The sequence below is a fragment of the Sardina pilchardus genome, chromosome 4 (genome assembly GCF_963854185.1).
Source record: "Sardina pilchardus chromosome 4, fSarPil1.1, whole genome shotgun sequence".
NCBI lineage: Eukaryota > Metazoa > Chordata > Actinopteri > Clupeiformes > Clupeidae > Sardina > Sardina pilchardus.
In genome coordinates, this window is record NC_084997.1 from 20,630,166 (window position 1) to 20,653,828 (window position 23,663).

General features: G+C 44.3%; 2 protein-coding genes across 3 annotated transcripts in view; one reads left to right on the forward strand and one right to left on the reverse strand.

Moving 5' to 3' along the window:
- Positions 1–12,523, forward strand: part of nab1b (NGFI-A binding protein 1b (EGR1 binding protein 1)) — a 25,872-nt gene extending 13,349 nt beyond the window's left edge. For both annotated transcript variants that reach the window (XM_062534514.1, XM_062534515.1), the window contains 4 exons: positions 2,388–2,507; positions 4,599–4,776; positions 9,161–9,286; positions 9,896–12,523. In XM_062534514.1, the coding sequence (XP_062390498.1) occupies positions 2,388–2,507; positions 4,599–4,776; positions 9,161–9,286; positions 9,896–9,984 (513 nt within the window). In that variant the 3' untranslated portion in view covers positions 9,985–12,523. The remainder of the gene's footprint in view (positions 1–2,387; positions 2,508–4,598; positions 4,777–9,160; positions 9,287–9,895) is intronic.
- A 7,058-nt stretch (positions 12,524–19,581) lies between these two features.
- LOC134078039 (uncharacterized) lies at positions 19,582–22,390 on the reverse strand. The gene is made up of 2 exons (XM_062533666.1): positions 22,370–22,390; positions 19,582–21,340 (listed from the first exon to the last, which is right to left on the reverse strand). Exons 1-2 carry the CDS (start codon positions 22,388–22,390, stop codon positions 19,859–19,861), a joined length of 1,503 nt encoding a protein of 500 aa, XP_062389650.1. The 3' UTR covers positions 19,582–19,858.
- Between the last annotated feature and the right edge of the window lie 1,273 nt (positions 22,391–23,663).

Consider the following 23,663-nt stretch of genomic DNA (forward strand, 5'->3'; position numbering starts at 1 on the left):
CACCCACACAGATCTACACACACATGCACACACGCAGACACACATGCGCACTTGCACACACCCACCCGTTGCTGAGGCTTGAGGTAGACGTCATTGTGTGGGCGAGACTGGAATCACCCACACCCATGCCTTTTTTGTACACTCACTGCCACATGTAGAAATGAGTCGAGAAACACACACACACACACACACACACACACACATATATATATATATATGTACACACACACACACACACACACACACATACATACACACACAGACAGGTACACAAAAACATACACACACAAGTGTTCTCATTTGTTTTCAGTCTTTGGTTTACGCTCACACACTGACACAAACCTGTGTGAGTTTTCTCTCTCTTGCAGATAAATCACACATACACGCACACACACACACACACACACACATGCAAACACACACACACCCATGTGGATTTCCTCTTTCGCAAGCGCACACACAGATCCATGCATCAAAGGGGCCCTCCTCCCGGCCCCCCTCTCTCGCCAAATAGCTGGTGTTGTACCTTGAAGGTGTGGTGGTATGACCTACTCTCTATAACCACGCAACCCTCACCTCTCTTGCGTCACTGCCTCACACACACGCACACACGCACACACACGCACACACACGCACACACACGCACACACACGCACACACACATTAAGCACCCTTCGCCACGCAAAAAAGGGAGAGGCAGAGAAGGTGTTAGGGGAAAGGTTACTATAGCAACCTTATGTGTAGATAAATAGAGATCCTTAACTCTGAGGCTGTTCGGGCTGCCAATTTGTTTACCGGAAGCAAACGTAGAAAGAAAGAAAAAAACGTTATCTACGTCCTATTTAGATTCAAAAATAGTATCACTGGACATTTTTTGCATGTCTGGACGGGGTGATTCCATTTGACCTTCTTCTTTGAGTAAATAAAACCTTTCACTTCACGATGAGACAGCCAGCTCAGTGAAGTGTGTCAAAGGTCACTCGTGACTCAGACTACCCTCCTTTGAGAGTGAAAACAACAGTCGGGGACTCTAATGTTTAAAAACAACAGTAGAGTCAGTACTATACGTTTACGTGGCCAATAGTTGAGTCCGTAGAGAACTCGGCCACTGGCCCAAACGTTCATAATGATGAAAGATAGATAGATACTGTAGATCATCGAATTGATAGGTCATCAAATTGGCATTTTTAAGTCTTAAGACACCGTGGCATCTAAAGTCTGAGAGTGTGTTACTTCTTTATTAGTGGTTTGAAGTTGAATTTTGCCATCACAGAAATTATTTTTCATTTACACCTCACATCATTTGATTTAAGTGTGATGTTGTATATGCAGTTCTTGATGGTTATTATGAATGTACATGAAGGTGTAGGTGTGTGTGTGTGTGTGTTTGAGAGAGTGAGTGAGTGAGAGAGAGAGAGTCATGTGTCATGTGTGTGTATGTCATGTGTCTGTTTGCATGTCACTGGTTTCTGTTTCTGTGACTCTGCCTGAGAGAGAGAGAAAGAGAGCAAGTGCTTGTGTCTGATTTCTGGTGTTTCTGATATGTCTGGTGTGTGATATGTCTGGTATTTGATATGTCTGGTGTGTGATATTTATCTCGTGTGTGATATGTCTTGTGTGTGTGATATGTCTGGTGTCTGATATGTCTTGTGTGTGATATGTCTTGTGTGTGTGATATGTCTGGTGTGTGATATGTCTCGTGTGTGATATGTCTTGTGTGTGTGATATGTCTGGTGTGTGATATGTCTGGTGTGTGATATGTCTTGTGTGTGTGATATGTCTGGTGTCTGATATGTCTCGTGTGTGTGATATGTCTCGTGTGTGATATGTCTGGTGTGTGATATGTCTCGTGTCTGATATGTCTTGTGTGTGTGATATGTCTGGTGTGTGATATGTCTCGTGTTTGATATGTCTCGTTTGTGATATGTCTCGTCTCGTGTGTGATATGTCTGGTGTGTGATATGTCTCGTGTGTGATATGTCTGGTGTGTGATATGTCTCGTGTGTGATATGTCTCGTGTGTGATATGTCTTGTGTGTGTGATATGTCTGGTGTCTGATATGTCTCGTGTGTGTGATATGTCTCGTGTGTGATATGTCTGGTGTGTGATATGTCTCGTGTCTGATATGTCTCGTGTGTGTGATATGTCTGGTGTGTGATATGTCTCGTGTTTGATATGTCTCGTGTGTGATATGTCTCGTCTCGTGTGTGATATGTCTCGTGTGTGATATGTCTGGTGTGTGATATGTCTCGTGTGTGATATGTCTGGTGTGTGATATGTCTCGTGTGTGATATGTCTCGTCTCGTGTGTGATATGTCTCGTGTGTGATATGTCTGGTGTGTGTGATATGTCTGGTGTCTGATATGTCTCGTGTCTGCCGTCCGCAGGAGGGCTTCTTTGACCTGCAGGAGGCGCTGCAGGCCATCTACATGCGGCAGGAGACGCTGCGGGAGCAGCTGGCCCACGCCCGGTCCAAGGGCGAGGAGACGGCCACGCGCAGCATCCAGGTGAGCATCGCCACGGCCGCACAACGTTACACGCTCAGGCCCCGAGAGACAAGTGCAAGAAGAAGGAGGAAGGAGGAGAGCGGAAGTGGTGGATGAGTGGTGTGTGTGTGTGTGTGTGAGGGGGGGGGGGGGGGTGATGAGACAGAGGGAGCGAGGAGGGGGGTGGCGTGTCACAGAGACACACATCTCCCCCCACCCCCTCCCACGCGGTCTGTCACTCTGAGCTGTGCAGGGTATGAGTCACTGATAAAAAAAGAGATTGTGTGCCCCGCTGTCCCGTCAGACAGAGGGGACCCACTGAGTCAAGCGTGCGTGCAGACGCAGTCTTTTGTCTGGCGGAGGGGCTGGTGGGCTGAGGGTGCAGTCGGGGGAGGTTTTGCGTATATACAGTACCTACGTCTATTTGAGAGAGAGAGAGAGAGAGAGTGTGTGTGTCAGTGTGTGTGTGTGTATGAGAAAGTGTGTGTGTGTATGTGTGTGTGCGCGCGTGTGGCGGGTGGTAAGGGGGGATTCACGACAGCAGTGTTCCATCCTGACTCATCATCAACTCCGACACCTCTCTGGTCTCTCTGACCTCTCCCCTCTCCTCTCCTCTCCTCTCCTCTCCTCTCCTCTCCTCTCCTCTCCTCTCCTCTCCTCTCCTCTCTCCTCTCCTCTCCTCTCCTCTCCTCTCCTCCCCTCTCCTCTCCTCCCCTCTCCTCTCCTCTCCTCCCCTCTCCTCTCCTCTCCTCTCTCCTCTCCTCTCCTCTCCTCTCCTCTCTTCTCTCCTCTCCTCTCCTCTCCTCTCCTCCCCTCTCCTCTCCTCACCTCTCCTCTCCTCTCCTCTCTCCCTCCCGACATCTCTGTTGACACGTTACATGCTGCAGCAGCTCCTTCCAAACCCAGGGACAGTGCCTGGGACTCAATAGCAGCCTCCTTAAAAGCACACTTAGATATTGTTACATATATATATACAGTATATACTGTATATATATATAGACTTTCTCTCTTTCTCTCTCTCTCTCTCTCTCTCTCTCTCTATATATATATATATACACACACACACACACACACACACATTATATAAGCATAATTATTGCTATGAGTTCTCTCTTCTTTGCTTGTCTTTGCTGGCATTGTGTCTGTGTTTGAATAGAGCGTGACTAAGTCCTATACAGTTTTTTTTTTTATGTTTTTTTGAGTGGAGCTATGACAGTGTCTGTCTGCCAGACATATATGCGCTAATGATCTGCAGTAAATTAATTAGCTCCCTTCATATGCGCATGCAAGTCAGAAAAATGGGTTTAACATATGTTATAGTCAAGGGTTGACAGAGTTTTTTGTTAAAAGCGTCCTCCTGAAACTTTCCCCCTAAAAAAAAAAAAAAAAAAAACGGTTGAAATCACTCCAGTGGACGTGTTGTTTTTGACTGGACGTTGACCACAGAGAAAAATACGGTCAGCGCTTGAGACTGCCGAGAAGGCCTGTGTGGACGTGTGCCCACTGTGGTGTGGCCCATGTCCACGCACACACAAGTATCCTTTCCCTGGTTGACCCAAGCCATTGTCCGCTGTGTTAACATGTGTGTCCTTGAGTATCTGCTTGTGTCAGTTTGTGTGTCCTGCCAACACATGAGTATGTGTCTCTGCTGAGGCTCTTTGTGTACGGGACGAGAGTCGTAGTGTATCTGTGTAAGAGAGGGTATGTGTTTTATATGTGCAAGAGTCCTTCTATGAGTGGATGCATACACAGGAGCTCCATTCTCAGAGACTTTCTTGTGTGCTTTCGGTACTGCTCAATCTGACTTTAATTCTCTGTCTTTCTCTCTCTCTCTCTATCTCCCTCCCTCTTTCTTCTGTGTCCTCTTGATCTCTCTCTCCCTCTCTTCTCCACTCTCTCTCTCTTTCTTCTGTATCCTCTCGATCTCTCTCTCTCTATCTCTCTTTCGTTCAGTTGTACATGTACCATGTGTTTCAATGGGGCTTTAATGGGGTGTTGACACCATGGTGTGATGACTGAGTCAATAAACGGGCATTAAAACCTCTCTCTCCCTCCCTCCCTCCCTCTCTCCTTCTCTCCCTCCCTCCCTCCCTCCCTCTCTCCCTCCGTCAGATGCAGCTGGAGCGCCTGGTGGCAAAGCAGATGGAGATTCTGCACGACGCGGCGGCCCAGGACCGCCTGCAGGCGCTGGACTGGAGGATCCCCGCCGCCGCCTTCAAGCACGCCGCCGCCGCCGAGCGACAGGCCACCAACGGGGTCGCCGCCGCCGACAAGAGCGCCGAGCAGACAGGTGAGGCTTGGCTGGGGACCTACTGTGCGCTGGCTCAGGTGTGCTAAATAACACCAAGGGAATGAGGCGCAGTCTTATACTGCACAGACTGGTGGTGCTGTATAGAACCAAAACCGTAGCAACAATAAACACTTCGAAACGCCGAGAAAAGGAGGTTGAGGGCGCTCTGGCCGTAAAAAACGCGTTTGGTGGACACAGCACCTAAACCATCTTGAAGGGTCCATCAAAGGAACCCCTAAAGGTTTTTTAACACCTGCATGGTTCTAGGTAGCACCCCAGGAAGCCTTTTTGTAAGAGTGTACCTACAGCTGTGAGGTTTCCTTCCAGACAGTCTCGGAACCTCTTAGGAGAAAAAATTGTAAAGTTGTAAAGACTCCCTGTTAGCTGATCAAGAGGGGTGCAAATGACAAGTGTAAGGTAGAGGTGTGTATGGAAGTGTACAGGTATTATTTCAGACACTGTGATTGAGCTTGCAACAGTGAAGTGATTATACTTTGGAGTATAATTCACCAATTCACATGTCTGTATTCATATTGCACAAAGCTGTGTCTGCAGAAGTACACCTGAATGAGATCATTAGGGCTTGGTGAGTCGAGAGATTCTGAACCGAATGAGGGACAAGCTTTTTGTTTGAGAAGATAAAAAGGCAGAAAGATCGGGTGCCTCTCCAATGGAGCGTCATGTCAGCTCTGACGGTGTGTGTGTGTGTGACTGTGTGTGTGTGTGTATGTGTGTGTGTGTGTGTGTGTGTGTGTGTGTGGTATGTTGGTTTTGAACTTTGTGTTGAGAAAAGGGGGAAACCGAAGGTTTTCTGTTTGTGGTGATGGTGTTGTTTTTGGTGCGAAGTTCTCCACAGCTCAGTTGTCCATTGTGTCTTTGCACATGTGTGCGTGCACATTTGTCAGAGAGTGTGTCTACGGATGTGTGTGTGTGAATGTGTGTGTGTGTGTGTGTGTGTGTGTGTGTGTGTGTGTGTGTGTGTGTGTGTGTGTGTGTGTGTGTGTGTGTGTGTGTGTGGTGAAGGCAGAGACCATTATGCGTTTATCAGTTAGCTGGTGGTGGGCCTGTTGGTCTGTTTGGTTTCTTTTTTACTGCACTTTCATTTCTGGGCCTCATCTGTCAGCTGTGGGCGGCAGATAAGTGGGAGGAAAAAAACAAAAGAGAGAGAGAGAGAGCGAGAGAGAGAAGAGGGAAAAAGAGAGAAAGAGAGAGAAATACATAAAGAGGAGGGGGGAAGGAGAGATGAAAGAGGTGGAAAAAGAGAAGGAGTAAGAAAAATGGACAGAAGGGGAGAGGGGATGGAAAGAAAGAGAGAGAGAGAAGAGGAGAAGAAAGGTTAAGGTGCCTGTATAGAGGTGCAGAGCTCAAGAAAGGAGATTAGTGGGGTGGGGGGACAATGAAAGAGAGAGAGAGAGAGAGAGAGAGAAAGAGAGAGAGAGAGAGAGAGAGAGAGAGCAGCCGAAAGGAGAGCATGGATAAACCGGAAGGGAGCAGGGAGAGGGAAGGAGGGAAGCAGAGTACTGTATAAAGGCTGAGAGGAGAGAGTGCTCAGGGAAGAGCACAAGAGAATGCAGAAGAAGACCAGAGAAAAGCAGCAAAGAGACAGAATAAAGCAGAAAAGAGGATGTGGCGATGAAAGTGGATGAAAAAAGTGGCGCCCAGTGGGAGAGATGGAGAGAAAAAGAGAGGGAGGAAGAGAGAAAAGGAGAAGGAGAGAGAGAGAGAGAAAAGGAGAGGGAGGGAAAGAACACGGAATGAGTGAACCCATAACAGACACACTCGTGTTGCTGCTGCCATCTGCACCTCTCCGGCCTCCTCGTCCTAATTGATGATTACATTTCCCGAAAGCCAAACTCTTGCCGTTTGCCGCCTCCGCGGGGCGTACGGTTGCCTGACGGGGCCAGACAGCGCTGCTGTGCTGCCGCTGCTGCCGTTGCTGCCGTTGCTGTTGCCGCTGCACGGGCTGCTCCACATCTCTGCTCCACTTTGGGCCTCTTTCATGTGGTGGAGGCCCAGAGGCCGACACTTGATCGCTCGCAGCGGGCGTCGTGCGCCGCCCGGGCTCACTGAGGGAGTTTCCAGGCTCAAAAAGTCCTCTTTGGTTTAAACAGTCAGTCGGCGCTTTGCTCCCGGAGACGGCAGCAAATCCAACCGTTTGTTGGTTCGTTCGTTCGCTCAGCAGCGCGTGGGCAGACCAAAGACGCGCAAGGCCGTTCACTTTTCATAAGCTGACCTCTTCTGCATATGGCAGATACCGTCGTCATATCATGTTCCATATCTCATAAGTAAGCAAGAGGGATGCATGTAGCTGATTTGGATAACAGACAACCTCATAGTTGCAGAGCGATACAGGGAAACATATCACCACCAGACATGATCAGAGGCGATGTGTAGGTTGGGAGATTGTGCTTATGTATCCTGCCTTATCACCAAAACCTACGTAGATACTCGGCAGCATTTTGTGCAGTTTCATCTCAAAGCTGACAGGAATAGATATAGATTAGAGAGGTATAAGATCATGTTGCTAAATGTTGCGCTTTTAAAGCAACACTAAAGCACTTTTTCTCTGTCGCACACACGCAATTTTGCAAAACGCAAAGTATGTTACATGATTTTATGAAAGTATCATGTATTTCAACATCGAAGCAAGTCAGATTTGTAGTTTTTTATGTCTCATTCCATCGAACTACAGATCTGGTAAACATACATACTGTAGTGCAGTTATAGCTGATGCAAGGTCCGCGAAGCAAGTGCAGAAGGGCCGTTCACCCTGTCATGAGTTGATGAACCACTGAAATGATTTTAGAAACATTATCATAAGGTGCAAAAAACTCTTTAATGTTGCTTTGAGGACTTTTAAGTCTCACTCCAAAAACCCCTCTGCACTGAGAGCCAGCCAGATAAGGCACCTGATTGACATCAGTGCACGCCAGTCTGAATGCCCTTGTTCAGCAGGTACATTAAACTAGTCCAGTGATGTTACATGACCAGTGACCAGCTTCGTCACTCATTACTTCAGAGAGGAAAATATGGAGTTGGGCAAGATGGGGAATCCCATCTTTTAGAGATTATCATTTACCTGTCCTTCCCTTGCATCATTTGAGCTTAGACATTAATCATCATGGGCCTGATCTCTTCAAAATGTTATATTACATCATAGGTACATTTTCCAAATGTTCCAAGGTTTTTGTTGATCCTTAGGGTTAGGGTTAGTCAGAGCTGTTGCTAATTGATCCAACTGGCTCTCATCACCACAGATCTCTGTCTAGAGACAAGCGGCTCAACTCTGCCCTGTTCTCTTCATGATCTTTTGTGTTCCAACAGCAGTTTCCACCATAGCCTCTTACCCATTAACACCCCACCACCACAGACACACACACACACACACACACACACACACACACACACACACACACACACACACACACACACACACACACACACACACACACACACACACACACACACACACACACACATACATACGCACACTCACACACACACCCTCCATCCTCCTGTCTCTTAATGACCCCTCATATCCTGATGCAGCTTGTGAGTGGGCGAGAGGCCTACACACGGCCTGTTTACTCCAGCTGAGTGGCCTTGGAGCCGAGCTACCTCAGACTCCCTCAATCTTTTCTCTCTCTCTCTCTCTCTCTCTCTCTTGCTCTTATTCCATCAGTTCCTCTTTCTCTCTTTCTCTCTTTCTCTCCCGCTCTTGGTGTGTCTCTTTCGGTCAGTCTCTCACTCTTTCTCTCTCAATCTCCCAATCTCTCTTTTTTTTCTCTCTCTCTCTCTCTCTCTCTCTCTCTCACTCCCTCTCTCCCCTCTCTGTCCTCTCCCTTGAGCTTCCACTGAAACGAATGAGCAACGGGTGTAATTAAAAAGCATTGTATGTGCATTCACTCGCTTTTTTTACCTTCTTCACATTAAAAAGAGGAAAAAAAGAGAGAGAACAAGCAAGAAAATTAAAAACATTAGTCATGGCCGCCGTTCTCTCTCTCTCTCTCTCCCTCTTGTGTTTGGACCACAAAGGCCCCCCTATTAGATCACAGGGTGGAGGAGGAGACTGTGCAGGTTAATATGACGCGTGCATTAAAGCGGTTGAGTGGAGGAGTGGGGGGTTAGGGGTGCGGGGGGGGGGGGGGGTGTTATACCACAACATCAGAGTGACTGCTTGCTTACGCGTACGCATCGCAGCCGCCATATTTGGCCTTGAGTGTTGATGTACTGTAGGCAGGTATTTACCTCAGCTGGAGTTTTCAGAGGCTTCTTCTTGTATAAGGAAATGCTAGGTTCAAGGTGGAGATGTGTACTGTACGTGGTGGTGTTTTTTTTTTGCCTGTGTTGACTTACATGTGTGTGTGTGTGTGTGTGTGTGTAGGCGAGAGGCCACTGAATCTGCGGGTTGCCAGCCAGAGGACTGAGGGCGAGACACCATTGGGCAAGCAGCTGGCCAATGAACTGAAGAGACATCACGCCAACACAGAGAGCAAGACAGCTGCCACAGGTTAGTGTCTTACACACACACACACACACACACACACACACACACACACACACACACACACACACACACACACATACAGGCACACACACACACACACATACAGGCACACACACACACACACACACACACACACACACACACATACAGGCACACACACACACACACACACACACACACACACTCACTCCACCTCCTAGATACAGTATACTTGCAAACATGCACAAAACACACACAATTGCACACAAATATTGATGTTGTGATACTGGAGTACAGGGTGTACACAGCAATACATGTGACTGATAGCTACACATTGTCTTACACATTCTCTCAAAATGATACCTTCATGCCTGTTTACACAGGACAGAGCAAACCTACTAAACACACACACACACACACACACACACGCACGCACGCAGACACACACACTCTTACACATACAACACACACACTTACAGCACACACTTTACCGGTACTATCTTAAGCTTATTACGGCAGATGCCTCTGGTTGCTGTTCTTACAACACAAGTCATGCTGTCCTTAAAAAGATACGTAGAATGCCTCTGCCATGTTGTACCCTTCCTCATATCATGTCTCTGTTTCTGCCTTCAGAGAACGGCAATGGCACAGATCATTCCTCACACGCACTCAACCTTTCTGAGAAAAAGACCATTAAATCGGAACCAGAGGACTCCAGATAGCATCCTCAACCCCCCCTCCCCAACCCCACCCCCCACCCCACCCCCTCTTGTGTACCTTGCTCCTAATGAACTCTGTTGTGTGTTTGTGAATACTAAAAGAGCACAGCTACAGTAGAGCCTTAACAACCAACGTTGCCTCAGAAGAACGTGATTTTTTTTCTTTTCTTTTTTTTCCACCAAAGTACCTAGAGACCTTATTTTGTCACCGTAGTAAATTCAGTGTTTTTTGTACGATCACTGACTTGTATTATCATTGACTGCATTGTCCTCCCTCATTTGCTTTCTCTCTCTATCATCTCTCTCTCTTTCATCCTCTCTCTCTCTATCTCTCTCTATCTCTCTCTCACCTCTAGTCTCCTTCGCAATTGTCCCTTCTGTACTGTATATATCTGATCCTATATGCTAAACTGTTTGTTGTATATGATGTTATTTAAAACAATGTCTTGTGTAGGTATGAATATTTGTATCTAAAATGTATTTTCACTGAGACCAAGGGCTTCAGTGTCATCGTTTGACTGTTTTTGTGCACACATCAATCAGTCGGGATCCATTTATAATGTGCTTTCTGTCCATGGGGCGTTCTCAAACGTACTTTACAAAATAAGCATGTGCAGCCCAGGTACTCGAACTGAAAGCACTAATCTATGTACATTTCCTGTGGTACCCTTATTTAATTGACACATGTTTTCAACTGATGGGAGATTTGCAGTGAAGAATAGGATTATGGGAAGGCACAACAGAGGTCAGCAAAAAATGCAACAAACACAGCTGAACAAACACAGGCTTTATGTAGGTGAGGTTCCTCTTCAACTAAGCTTATTGTATGTCAGTTGTGATGTCTGTGTGTTTCATATAGGTTACGGGCAGTGTAGAGTGCCGCCATCTTATCATTGCCGATGTGAATTTTTCCCATGAAGCTGTTCTGATATGTGTAGGGATTCTTCAGAAAACAAACAGAAAAAAAATCAACAAAAATATACGAGATGTAAATAGTCAGATAAAATCCATGACAGTAATAACTTTATTAGGAAATGCAGGGTGCTTTGATTGCGTTGTTCCACATCTTATCTATCATAACCCGTTGTAATACTCAGTGTAGTAGAGCAATACACAGTAGCTGCCATTTAGCAACCCTGTGAAAGTGTCTAGTTGTCCCAAATTTGATGAGCATTCGGAATATCCATTATAGAGTATTTTTTACCCTGTTTACTGGTGTAGCCATATAGTCTTAGTTTCCAAACCAATGTTCAAAATATGACTTGTAACTGATATGCACTAGTGTTGTTATCCTCAGTACAGTATGAGCTCAGAAAAAAAGCACTCAACATTTCTCGTTTTCTTTTTTTTGTTTTTTTTCCCCAAAAACAAAAAGTGAATGCGTACATCTCTACTGCAGCATATCTTTGTAGGAGTTGTCTATGTTCAGTATATCCATCACACGTGCTGTGACTGGTGGGAAGTAGTGAATAATGATATATCAGGGTTCTGTAGTTCTCTCGATCATGTGTATTGAACCGGCCAAGCTGTCATGTAAACTGTATGGTGTGTTCTGTGTAAGATGGCCCTTGCCTCAGTCCGCAGTCCAGCATCATGGAGTTGGGCAGCTGGCATCCTAATGGACGCTGTATGGCCGAAAGCCCAGCTTTGTTCATTGTTGGATTGTCAAGAACTGAAGCGTGTGAACATCTTCGCTCCTAGATTACTTGCTCGCTTTGACTTCTGGCACAACCTAGGTTGAAACTTGTAAACGCTAAATACCTCCTGTCAGGAACTGGGACAAGCGCATCGGTCCTGTTCATGTGCAGTATTTTGATGAGAAAAGGGGAGAATTTTGCCTGTTGTTGTTTATTTTTTGGGAATACCCTTTTAAGTATGCAAATTTCTGTTCATTTAAGTGCCAAAAATCATAACGTTTGAATACAGGGAAACAGGGACTAAACAGTTTCAGAAAACAGCAGATAAGTTTTTAAAAGTTACAAACAAAAAAAACTATACTGTATGATGCAACACTGATGTTGGTCCAGGGTAAACATCTTAAAAGTTCCAGTGATTTCATTTGAATGGTTTTGATTTGTATTTCGTTCAATGTATTTACTTGGTGACAATCTTAAAAATGACTGCAGCTCCAAACCAGCGGAACATGCTGAGAAATAATCATCTGGAAAATGTCAGTGACGCAAATTGCCCCATAGTGGAAGACGAGAAAGTCAAAAACAAACCTTCACCTTTACAGAAGGATTTTTATCTGGACTGCCTTTGTTCAGTGTTATTGTCCCACACACTTTCTCAGAGAAAAAAAAAACAGTCCACTTTTTTCTGTCTGTGATTGCTTTGTAGTGTAGAGGGATGCATCTTGATGTGGGATAAGACTGCGTACATGTCAGTAGACTTTGTCCTTATCACTGTTGTTAGTGTTTAGGAGAACACATTTAGTTTTATGCGTATACCCATGATCCAATTTGTTTCATTTTTGTAAACACTAATATATTTAATTTGTTATACAGCACATGGACATTAAACTCTATTTTTTGAGATCTAATAGTGGAGTCTTTTTCATGTTGTTTGATGTTTGTCTGTTGTCACATGTGGTTTATGGCTGAAATAGTGTTAACAGTAGAGTGAGCTGTTATTAATACCAATGAAGCAGAGAGAGAGTGTGTTAATGAAGATGCTTGAATGACCCTAATCAAATCTTAGGCCGTGAGCAAGTTTGGACCATAGATAGGGGTGAACAATATTCTGCATCATCTTGCTTATCCTGCATCATTGAAAACGCGATGGTGCAAATGTTCATTTTATTTGGATGACAACTGAGAGCATATAGCCTACTGATAGCTTTAATTAAACCTGAGTGACGCATATTTATGAGGAGAGCCAGACAGACAGTAGCCCTATACTTGGCCGATCAGGCACTGAGCCAGACACGCGATCAAGCAAGCATAATTCTGTTCAAAAGATTTTGATAATACCTGTAATTTACAACTTTAAAATTATTTATGAAAATTCATTAAAATGGAGCTGGTTAATCAGCCCACAGTGTCTTCTAGGTGGATATTCCCATCTGCCCACAAAGTCCTCCTGTAGAAGGCATCCTCCTATCATTTACAGGCAGGAATTAACATAAGAACAAGATTACATCAGATCGCCTCTTTTATATCCTGTCTGTCTTTGATCTAAAAGTTAAAGGTGAGAAGACGCGTATAGCCTACTAGCACATGTACTGCACCCTTGATTGAGTCATGTGAGGCATCCCACTTAAAGTGTGTTCAGTCAGGTGAAGGCATGACCAACACCTGACATTTTTATCAGTGATGTCGACTCTGTGGCCACATATTTAGTCATTTAGCAAACGCTTTTATCCTAAACAATGTATGAACATAGACCTCAGAAATATAAATTCCCTTTGCTATCAGGCTGTGGGGTTTACAGGAGATATTGGGGCAAAGTACCTCCTCTCTCCATCACTTTTGACCTGTAAGCATTCTTTTTTTTTATCTATTTTCCTGCGGGCGTTAACAGAAGCCTGCCGCTGCTGCAAGTGGGACAGTTCGACTTCACCTCTGTCAATTTGCATGTACATCATCTTAACACATTCCGAAAGTTCAAAATGACTCATTCTTACGCACTCTCGGCCCTTTCCTCGTTAGTGGACGCACGCAGGTCTGCCTTCATGTCTAAACCCATGTGGTGATAAGCACCCCACACACCGCCCACGGTCTCGGCGCAGGCTCAGCCCCGGTGACATCTCCCCGCGGGGATGTCACAGATAGGTCGCCGCGGCGCGGAGCGGTGTGGGCAGCAACAGAGGCGTCGGGAGGTAGCGCGCAGCGGGGACGAGCAGGACGTACTGTAACTGGGCGGATGTGCACTCATTCCCTTCTAACCGTGCGTAAGACCGACAGCTTTAGCTAGAATGTGGGTGGCAAGTGAATTATCTTGTCCTCTTTCTCTAGCGACGGGATAAAGGACGTTTCATTTTTTTTCATAATCCGTGACACGTCAACCTGAACAGAAAGAAGTCGACGCGCGCTCGTTAAGGCACAGAGCATCCTTAATTGCGCCCGTCAGCGCTCCCTCGAGCGCACGTCTCCCACACTTCGTCACTTCACCGTTTTTCCCGACTCTTACCGTCGAGATCTTTTTTTTTTTTTTTTTTTTTTTTTTTCAAATAATTGGCTGCTGAGTTTGGGATCCGTCACCTCAACTCAAGATGAAACTATGCGTTTTGCATGACTTTGTGGTCTGTTACGGGAGTAGTTTATTTTTCTTGGGCGTGGGTGGGCAGGTGGGCTGATGAATCACTTCTCTATGTTCGTCTCCATGTGTGCATATAAATACACCATTAGTGTCATCGGCAGAAAAGTCTGCGTTCGGATATTTATATAGGCCCTATACTACACTTTTAGCGCATTGTATAAGATGGGCCCCCGGGTGAAAGACGAAGCAAATCATTCAAGGACTGTCTTATCCAAACAAACAGAAAGTGTGAGAAGCTCTCATATGCAAAACGTAGCCTATGTGTTTACACATCACTAGCATATAAGGAAAACCCCACGGGCAAGAGGGAAAGGTGCGTCGATCTGACACGCTGCCCTGTGTTGAGTCGCACCTGGCGGAAGCCAGTGACCACTTTCACCAGGCATATAAGAATAGAAGGCCATGGTTACGGAACGTGACAGTCAAATTAGGTCTGAAATAGCCATTGTTACATATATGGCTGAACAACATATGCATGAGTCTTCTTTAAAAGACGTCAACGATTTCCAGCTCTTACAACTCATTTGTTTATCAAATGACAGTGGGAATTCTCGTGAACTGTCAGCGTCCACGTCAATATTGACCTCCAGCAGGGTCATGATGACCTATTGGTGCTATGACGAAATCGGCCTGTTGGCAGATCGCCAATTCAATGTTTGGATTCAATTACATTAACATTCAGCTGAATCCATCTCAGTGCCTCACTTTACACACAATTAGGTTGTTATTATGAGACAGGTGTTTCTGCTGGTGATCTAATGCATGCCTTTTAATCAGACTGTTATACGCTCATATCTATGAAAATCAATTGCATAGCCAAGTCTTGCAATAAAAAAGGAGACACCGATCGTTTCCGTGATAATTCTCCTGTCACAAATGCTTTAACACTTTCACACTCCTCCCACCCACTCAAATCGCCTACTCACAAAGGCTTTCTCAGTACTCATTCAAACACACCATACACAAACACAGAATATACACCCACGCCTTACTCCCACACCTAACACTCCCTCCCGTTGTGTGTAGCAAGCTTAATGGTCCACACGCATTCATATCGCAGCCATGAACTCAAAAGTTGGAGGTTGTTCAAGTGTCGGAGGTGCACTATAAACACCAACAGTAGCCTAACCTCAAAGTAAACCATATACAGTTAAGCCCAAAATTATTAGCCCCCCTGAAATTTTGGAACATTACTCTAAAATTCTCCCTAAATTTTTCATCCCTGATCAAATTTTAAAAATCAAACATTCGCCAGTGTTATTATGGGTGCGTTCGTAAATTGCACTCCGAGCTCTCCGAACACACTCTGAAACTTTTTAAACCGTTCGTAAATTCAGAGTGTGGATGGAATTATCGTTCGTTTATTCAGAGCGTCACACTCTCGGAGCGCCCAGAGCGTACTCTGAGCACTCCAGCTGAAAGGACAGAGTAGCAGAGTGTGACGTCACATCAGTCAGCTAGTAACGAATAGTTACCTACGTAACGTTAACAGGTTAGCATTTTAGTGCTAGTGCTAGAAGAACGTTTCCAAGTTGACATTACAAGCGTTGCTCATCAAGATTATGTAGACGGTTTAAATAACTGCTCTCACATTGTTCTTCATCATCACTGTCAAGAAAGCTCTTGCATCAGTGGAATTGAGTTTGGAATAATACATAAACCCTGTTTCAAAAGTGCCGTAGTGGCGTCCATATTGTAAACATAAACACAAATAATCGTTCGTAAATTCACTGGGAGTTAGAATGCTCGTCTTTTTCGAACTTCAGAGAGTTATTCTATTTTTCAGAGTGTCAGATTGAATTTACGAACGCACCCTATGTAGAATCTGGTGCATTTTGGAGTGTTAATATATTATTAGGAATGCTTAATCTCAAATTGTGTGAAAAGTGGAGTGGTCAAAATTAATAGCCCCCATGTGTGTATGAAGAGTTCTCTGGGTGCTGATCAGTTAAACCCACATCTCTTAAAGATTGCAGCCCCTGTCATTGCTGAACCTTTGACTCACATCTTTAATTTAACATTCAGCTCTGGTTCTATTCCAGAAGTCTGGAAATCAGCCCTAGTGACCCCTTTACACAAAGGAGGAGACACAAATGATTTGAATAACTATAGGCCAATCTCCAAGCTCCCATGTTTAGCAAAGATGTTAGAATCCTTTGTAAATGACCAGCTTCGTTCATTTTTGTCATCTTATTCTGTATTAAGTCCTTATCAATCTGGTTTCAGAGCTGGCCACAGCACAATTACAGCAGCAACTGCTGTAATGAATGATATAGCTTCTGTTGTTGACAGTAAGAATCACTGTGCCGCTTTGTTTATTGATTTGTCAAAGGCTTTTGACACTGTTAATCACAGGTTACTTCTAAAGAAAATGTCCTCTTTGGGTCTAGATGAAGTTTCATTTACATGGTTTCAAAACTACCTCTCTAATAGAACACAGTGGGTAGACATGTCAGGTTCTATCTCAGAACCATTGAGACTAAATAATGGTGTCCCGCAGGGATCAATTTTGGGGCCACTGTTGTTTACATTGTATATAAATGACATCTGTGCTTCAATGGAAAATTGTAAAGTGCATTTCTATGCTGATGACACAATCCTTTATGCCTATGCACCATCTGTAGAGCAAGCAGTGTCATATCTTCAATGTGCATTTGATTGTGTGCAGAAGTCTTTAAATGATCTTAAACTGGTTCTAAATGAAGCTAAAACTAAATGTATGATCTTTACTAGATCTAGAAAGTGTGACCTTGATGCCTATAACATTAGTTCCTTAAATGGGACAAAAATTGAGCAAGTTTCTCAATATAAATATCTTGGCATATGGCTAGACAATAAACTTTCATTTAAAACTCATGTGCTTGATCTTACAAAAAAAGTAAAAATTAAATTAGGTGCACTTTACAGGATTAGGTCCTGTTTCTCTTTAGAAAGCAGAATGACCATCATTCAAGCAACCATACTGTCAGTCCTAGACTATGGTGACATTGTGTATATGCATGCAGCTCCTTCCACTCTGAAATTACTTGATGCAGTTTACCACAGTTCACTACGTTTTATAACTGGTGATGGGTTTAGAACTCATCACTGCACACTATATGAAAATGTAGGATGGACTTCCCTTTATGATAGGAGGGAAAGGCACTGCCTCCTTTTTGTTTATAAGGCATTACTGGGAAAGTTGCCTCCTTACCTAACTTCTCTTCTGAATATGAAATCAATCTGCCACAATACACGTTCACAGGGTTTTATATCTCTTCAAACTCCTCAAATTAAATCAGAATTTGGTAAATTAGCTTTTACATTTTTTGCATCTAATAAATGGAACAAATTCCAAGAATTATTCAAATTAGATAGGTTTGTGTCACTAGACCATTTCAAAGGTATGATTGATGATATGGCTGTTGTAAAATGTTCTTGCTTTGACTAATATTTAGACCTTTTATTTTATTATTATTATTATTATTATTATTATTATTATTATTTATACATACTTTTCCCTCTTCTCTTCTCTCTGTTTTTATTATTATTGCTTTATAAATTGTTTATGTATTATTTTTCTTATTCTTGTTTTATTATTTTGATTATTGTTGTTATATGTTTTGTGACTCAGGGCATTGCTGTAAAAGAGCTTGATGCTCAGTCAATTTTCCCTGAATAAAAAACGGTTGATGATGATGATGATGATGTGATTTTTTTGCTTTTAAACACACACGACCAACCTGTCACCTTTTAAGCCACACCTTTGCAGTTAGTTAATGTCCAGACAACACCTGAACACCCAACCAGCATTGATTGTTTACCTAAAGACTTCAAGGAACAGGCCTACAGGCACTTGGAACACCTGTCAGAGAGGGGACTGCCTTTACAGGCATACTGAAGATAAAGGAAATCTGTCTGGACCTCAGAAAGAACATCATTGAGGCCTATAATATGGAGAAAGACTACACTGTAATCTCTAGATGCTTCACAGTCTGTAGAACAGCCGTGCAAGGCATCATTACAAAGTACAAAGAGTTCCAAGTTTGTGCATAACAAACCTAAGTGTGGATGAAAATGCTAAATATCTCAATCTAGAGAGAAAAATCATCAGGGATGTTAGCAAGCAACCCTGCACATCCGCCAAAATGATAGTTGCTGACCTTGAGACCTTTGGGGTTAAAGTCTTGAGGAAGACAGTAGCGAGGGATTTTTATTGTGGAGGCCTCCAAGGTCATCGGCTGAGAAAAAACCCATTACTCCAAAAGGGGTGCTTCAAAGTCAGACTGAACTTTGCCCATGCACATTTAAAAGCTAAAAATGAGTTTAGGAAAACTGTCCTTTGGTCTGATGACATTAAACTGATTGGGCCCATGGATGTTGCCTATGTTTGGCGAAAAAAGGGAAGGCCTACAACCATAAAAATACAGTTCCCACAGTGAAGCATGGTGGTAGGAGCATCATGTTATGGGGCTGTGTTGCTGTCTCAGGCACAGGGAGCCTTGTTTGGGTGCATGGGATCATGAAAAAGAAAGATTATGTTGACCTTTTGAGGGATAACATCAAGACGCCTGCTCTTAGTCTAGGCTTAGGTCACCACCAGGTCTTTCAGCATGATAATAACCCAAAGCATAGTGAAAAGTGGTCTAAAACGCCCTAAAGGATACCAAAATCAAGGTGCTGGAATAGCCTACACAGAGACCAGACCTCAACCCCATTGAGAATCTGTGGCACGTGCTTAAAGCAAGAGTCCATACAAGAAAACCATGCAGTTTGGACGAGCTGGAGCTAAAGAGTGCTTAAGAGATATGTGCCAACCTAGTAAAAGACTATTCAAAGAAGTTGTTGTCAGTTGAAGCAAAGAAAGGCTATACTATTGACTAATGGTCTGGGGGCTAATAATTTTGAACATGTCAATTTTTGCTTTTCTTGTCACAAATCAGAGCATGAGTAAACAATGATCATCAAACTTTGTGGGCATACTGTTTTTGCGCTTCTGTAATCATATAAACTAGGCACATTTTTGGAAATGGTCATTTTCATGTATAAACAAAGGATTATGTCTGAATTCATAAGGGGGGCTAATAATTTTGGGCTTAACTGTAGCTGACTTAAGCACGTATTTACATTTTGAAAAGCCCTAACCAAATCATCAGCAGAAGAAAACATATCACTGCACACGAGCATGGGCAGTGGTGTGGTAATAGTCGATATCTGATCACCTGAACCATCTGACCATCTGAACACCTGACCTAACCATACACGAGTAGGCAAGAGCAAGGCATCAACTCACTCAACACATTATCTTCCATATAGAGGATGACATGTAACAGTGATATTAGTGAGATGACACATGTAGGTTTTATTTACAAATATCACAGCAAAAGGTGTTGTGCTATTATCATCTATTGCAGAGTGTGCAACCATCATTTTGTTCACGATGGAATTTTCAGAGGAGCAGGAGCACTTTTATTTGTTAATATCACTATAACAGCTGCGTAGTGCAGTATGCCCTGTGTGTGGACCCTGTGGAATTCTGTGACATGGTTAGATGGTATTTAATTGTTTACAGTAAGTCAGTCTAACTAACTATACTTTCTAAATACGTCGATCATCAATTCAAGGCGTGGGGTTATATTTAGAGTTGTGACTCTTTTTTTAGCGGTCTGGGTCCATCATACAGTCCCGCTCCACACCAGGGTGGAGGCTGCACCTCCAACCGGACCTGAGGGGGTTGGCGCCGCACGTCCCAGGGTGCTGTGCGGGCCCTCTCACTGGAGTAGGCCCTACCCAGGAAGAACCGCGCCTGCACCTCGAGCCTGATGTCCATGTTAGATTCGTAATCGTAAGCCTCGTACGCCTCCGTGTCTCTCCCGCCGTTCCTCGTGAACCTGACGACCCACTGCCACGTTTGCGTACTCATGCTCCTGTCGGAGCTGCTCTTGTACAGCGCCACCCACGAGAGTCCGAATCTTCCCACGGCCATCCAATCGCTGAAGGTCTTTCGTATGTAGAGGCGGACGCAGGCCTTGCCTCGTTTGACGAACAGCTGCAGACTGGCGTCGTATCCACGAGTCGGAAGTTTCCCGTTGGTCTCGTCGAATTCGGGGCCTGCCCAGAGCTGGACGCCAGACTGAGGCCCGGCGAGCTGCGCGAGGGTGACCTGCAGCCCGGTGTCCAGACGCAACGGGGTGGCCATGACCCCAGACGTCCACTGCCCGTCCATGCTGCGGTGGAAGACCTCCCCCGAGCCCTCCGTGTTGGAGCGAAGCGTCATGACAACGCCCTTCTCCAGGGTGGTCCGTGGAATCCCGCTCCAGCTGATCCAGGCGTAACCAGGGTGAGGGGAGGTCACCACCTCCAGCCTTACGTTGGGCGCCTCACACTCGCCCATTGCGCCCCCAACGCTGTCCCCTCTCTGCGTCCGCCACGTGCACCCAAGGCTCTGGGCGTGCAGTGCGTCCCTGATGTACGCGTCGTAACCGGCCTGCCGCAGGAAGGCGTCCAGCGTGAGCTGGGGAATCTCCCCCAGGAGCTGAAGGCTCACCTCAAAGGTGCTGTTTCCGTCATAGACACAGGCCTGGGGAGGAGATCCAGCATGATGGCACGGCGTGATGAAGACCTGCACCTGTGCCACAGGGTCTCCACTCGCGCTGGTTCGGTTGTCCCTGGAGATCTGGACAACGATCCTGTCCCGGTTCCAGTTTGGATCACCGCGACTGTTGTAAGAGTCCTCTGTGACGTAGCTTGGCAATTGTCTGCTGCGAGGATGAGTATTGGTATCGAGGTTTCCCAGGGAGAAATACTGAGGAAGATCAGTGCCTATGGTACCTAAGGAGGGGAGGATACCCTGTGCGTTGTCATAGCGATGGAAGCCATAATCCCCTCGAGATGGCTCAATGTTTACCAGCTGTATGAAATCAGTGTGTATGAACTCTGCTGTGGTAGCTAGCCAGTGGAGCAGGTGGAGTCCGTGGCGGGGGAATGCTTTTCCAAACTCAATGCTGATGTCTGCAAGCTCCTCTACTGTATCTAGAGTCCTGATGCTGGAGGTCAGGGCAGAGCCGGAGAGGAGGAGTGGGAGGAGCAAGCAGAGAACCCTAACCCTACCCTGACAGCCCTGAGAGAGACCAAGAGACACAGACAGACAGGAGAGAGACAGAGAGAGACAAATAGATAGATAGATAGATAGATAGAGAGAGAGAGAGAGAGAGAGAGAGAGAGAGAGAGAGAGAGACGTTAAAGATGTAATACAGATATGAATTTTAGTAACAACATAAAAAAAATTAGCAAAAACATTTCAAGAGATGTAACAGTCTCATGCTTTCTTGTTACATGTCCCTTCAGACTCCAGCCTCTGATACCTTGGCTTAACTTTTGTTAGTACTACTGTATAAAGTGAATGGGGAGAAGGTAGGGGGACAGAAAACATAACAAGTTCTGAGAAATTATCAGTAGATAATGTGCTATTAGACCTAAATACATTGTACATTGTACTACAGTATACACATCAGTTGACATTTGATAAACATTCACAGGTGGAAAATGAAGCAGATTTTATGTCATTTCAGTTATGATTCACATTTCATAAATAGTAGTTAGTAATCAGCACAGCATTACATCCCATCAGCCTGACATCCATGTAGAAGCAGTAGCTCAAATTAAATCATCTGTGTCAAGACGATCCAATTAAGGACCTCTATACAACTTCAAAGAAAAGAATATAGATGAGAGGGAACATTTCTGCCCCCAAACACTTACCAACCCAAACTGTCACAGCAAAGTACAAAGTGGAAAAGCAGACACAGTAGTTTATTAAGCTGGTGACAGATGAACCTGGTTGTCCAAACCTGCTGCTGTGAAATTAGGCAGAGAAGTGGTCCTTGTCCAGTATTATTGTTTCTAAGACATCCCTCCCCGTATTCATTGCACACCATGTGATTTAGGAGAATAAAAAGACCATATTAGAGATAAATTCTTGCACAAGTGACATGACTCAGGCCAAATTCTCAGCCAAACACACACACACACACACACACACACACACACAAATAAACCTACCCACGTACAGCTTGAGCATCCCTAACATAACATCCATTCTAAAGTTATTTCTATCTGACAAGCATGCATGGTAGACTTTAATGCTTACCTTACCAGTGTTGTGCTGCATCACGTCTGTCTAAAAGGTGACTGTCATTTGCCAGCATGTACAAACTGAGTCTGGTATTTATCATTCAATTAACAGATGTTGATGATTTCATGATATGGTCAAAGTGCAATTGCAGAGCCACAAATGTGCAATGTGTGTGTGTGTGTGTGTGTGTGTGTGTGTGTGTGTGTGTGTGTGCTCGTGTACCGCATGCGCAGCGAGTGTGTTTGATGAGTGGTTAGGTAGGAATGTAGTGTTTTGTGTATACTGATCCTATCAAAAACACCTCAGCTTCTGGGAACACAGTGGAAAAACACTCCATTGTGACATGCATAGAGTATATACACAAGGTCGATCTATCATGTATCAAAGTTGGTACAAATTTCTAGTTGATAAAAATGAGGTTTCTATTGTGCATCGCATTGCTTTGCCTTTCACATTGACAAAAACTCCTTCTATTGATGCAAGGTACAGCTCAGATATTTAGATGGTTTTAGTCACCACTTAAATAGGTACTATCAGAGGAAGGAGAGACCATTTAAGATTTAGTGGTTATGGGCATCTCTTACTTTTTATCAAAACTCATGAACATAGTGAGCATTGGGATATTGCCTATGCTATGACATAGTTGTTATTGCACAATCTTGTTTTATTTCGAGGAGGTTAATGGAATCAGGAGAAATAATGTTGGATAAATTGTGAATCTTACTTAGTTTTATATTTAAATGTTTTTGAGAGTTCACTCTCTTCTGCGACATATCAATATTGTATTATTAGTCTTGCCTTTTAGTGAAACACATCTCTGCCTGGAAGCATTTGAGCTGAACTAAACTGCAGTACTTAAGTTTCCCTCAGGATGGCAGCAATACATAAACGTATGCCTACTTTGCACTGATACCCTTTTCACTGTGTGGTAATGGTGGTCTGTAATTATGCTGAGTAGTCACTTTTACCTTTATGTAGCTTTTGTCCATCATTGTTTTGTTGCTGTTATGATGTCACTTCTGTCTCTTGTCAGTTCTGTTTTGTATGCAGTGCTCTAATTGCTTCTGTAAGCAACCTTGGGTTTGAGAAAGGCACATACAAATAAAACACATGTTATAGTATGGATGTCTTTGTTTATGGAAAAAGATGTGAAACATTTTCATCCGAATTATTACAGAATCAGAAATCAGACTTAACACAATTCCATTCCACATATCTTTTAAGGAAAGATTTTGCTGGGAGTAAACGTTGCAGGATGGTTATCAGACAACTGTAACAGCAGTACCACCATAAGAAGAGAGGTGGCGCC

What these genes read in the sequence shown, in the direction of transcription:
- LOC134078039 (XM_062533666.1), bottom strand. Translation starts at nt 22,390, where the DNA reads ATGCAGCACAACACTGGTAAG. An exon ending in TGCAGCACAACACTGGTAAG is followed by an intron (nt 21,341 to 22,369) that starts GTAAGCATTAAA and finishes GGTCTCTCTCAG; the next exon opens with GGCTGTCAGGGTAGGGTTAG.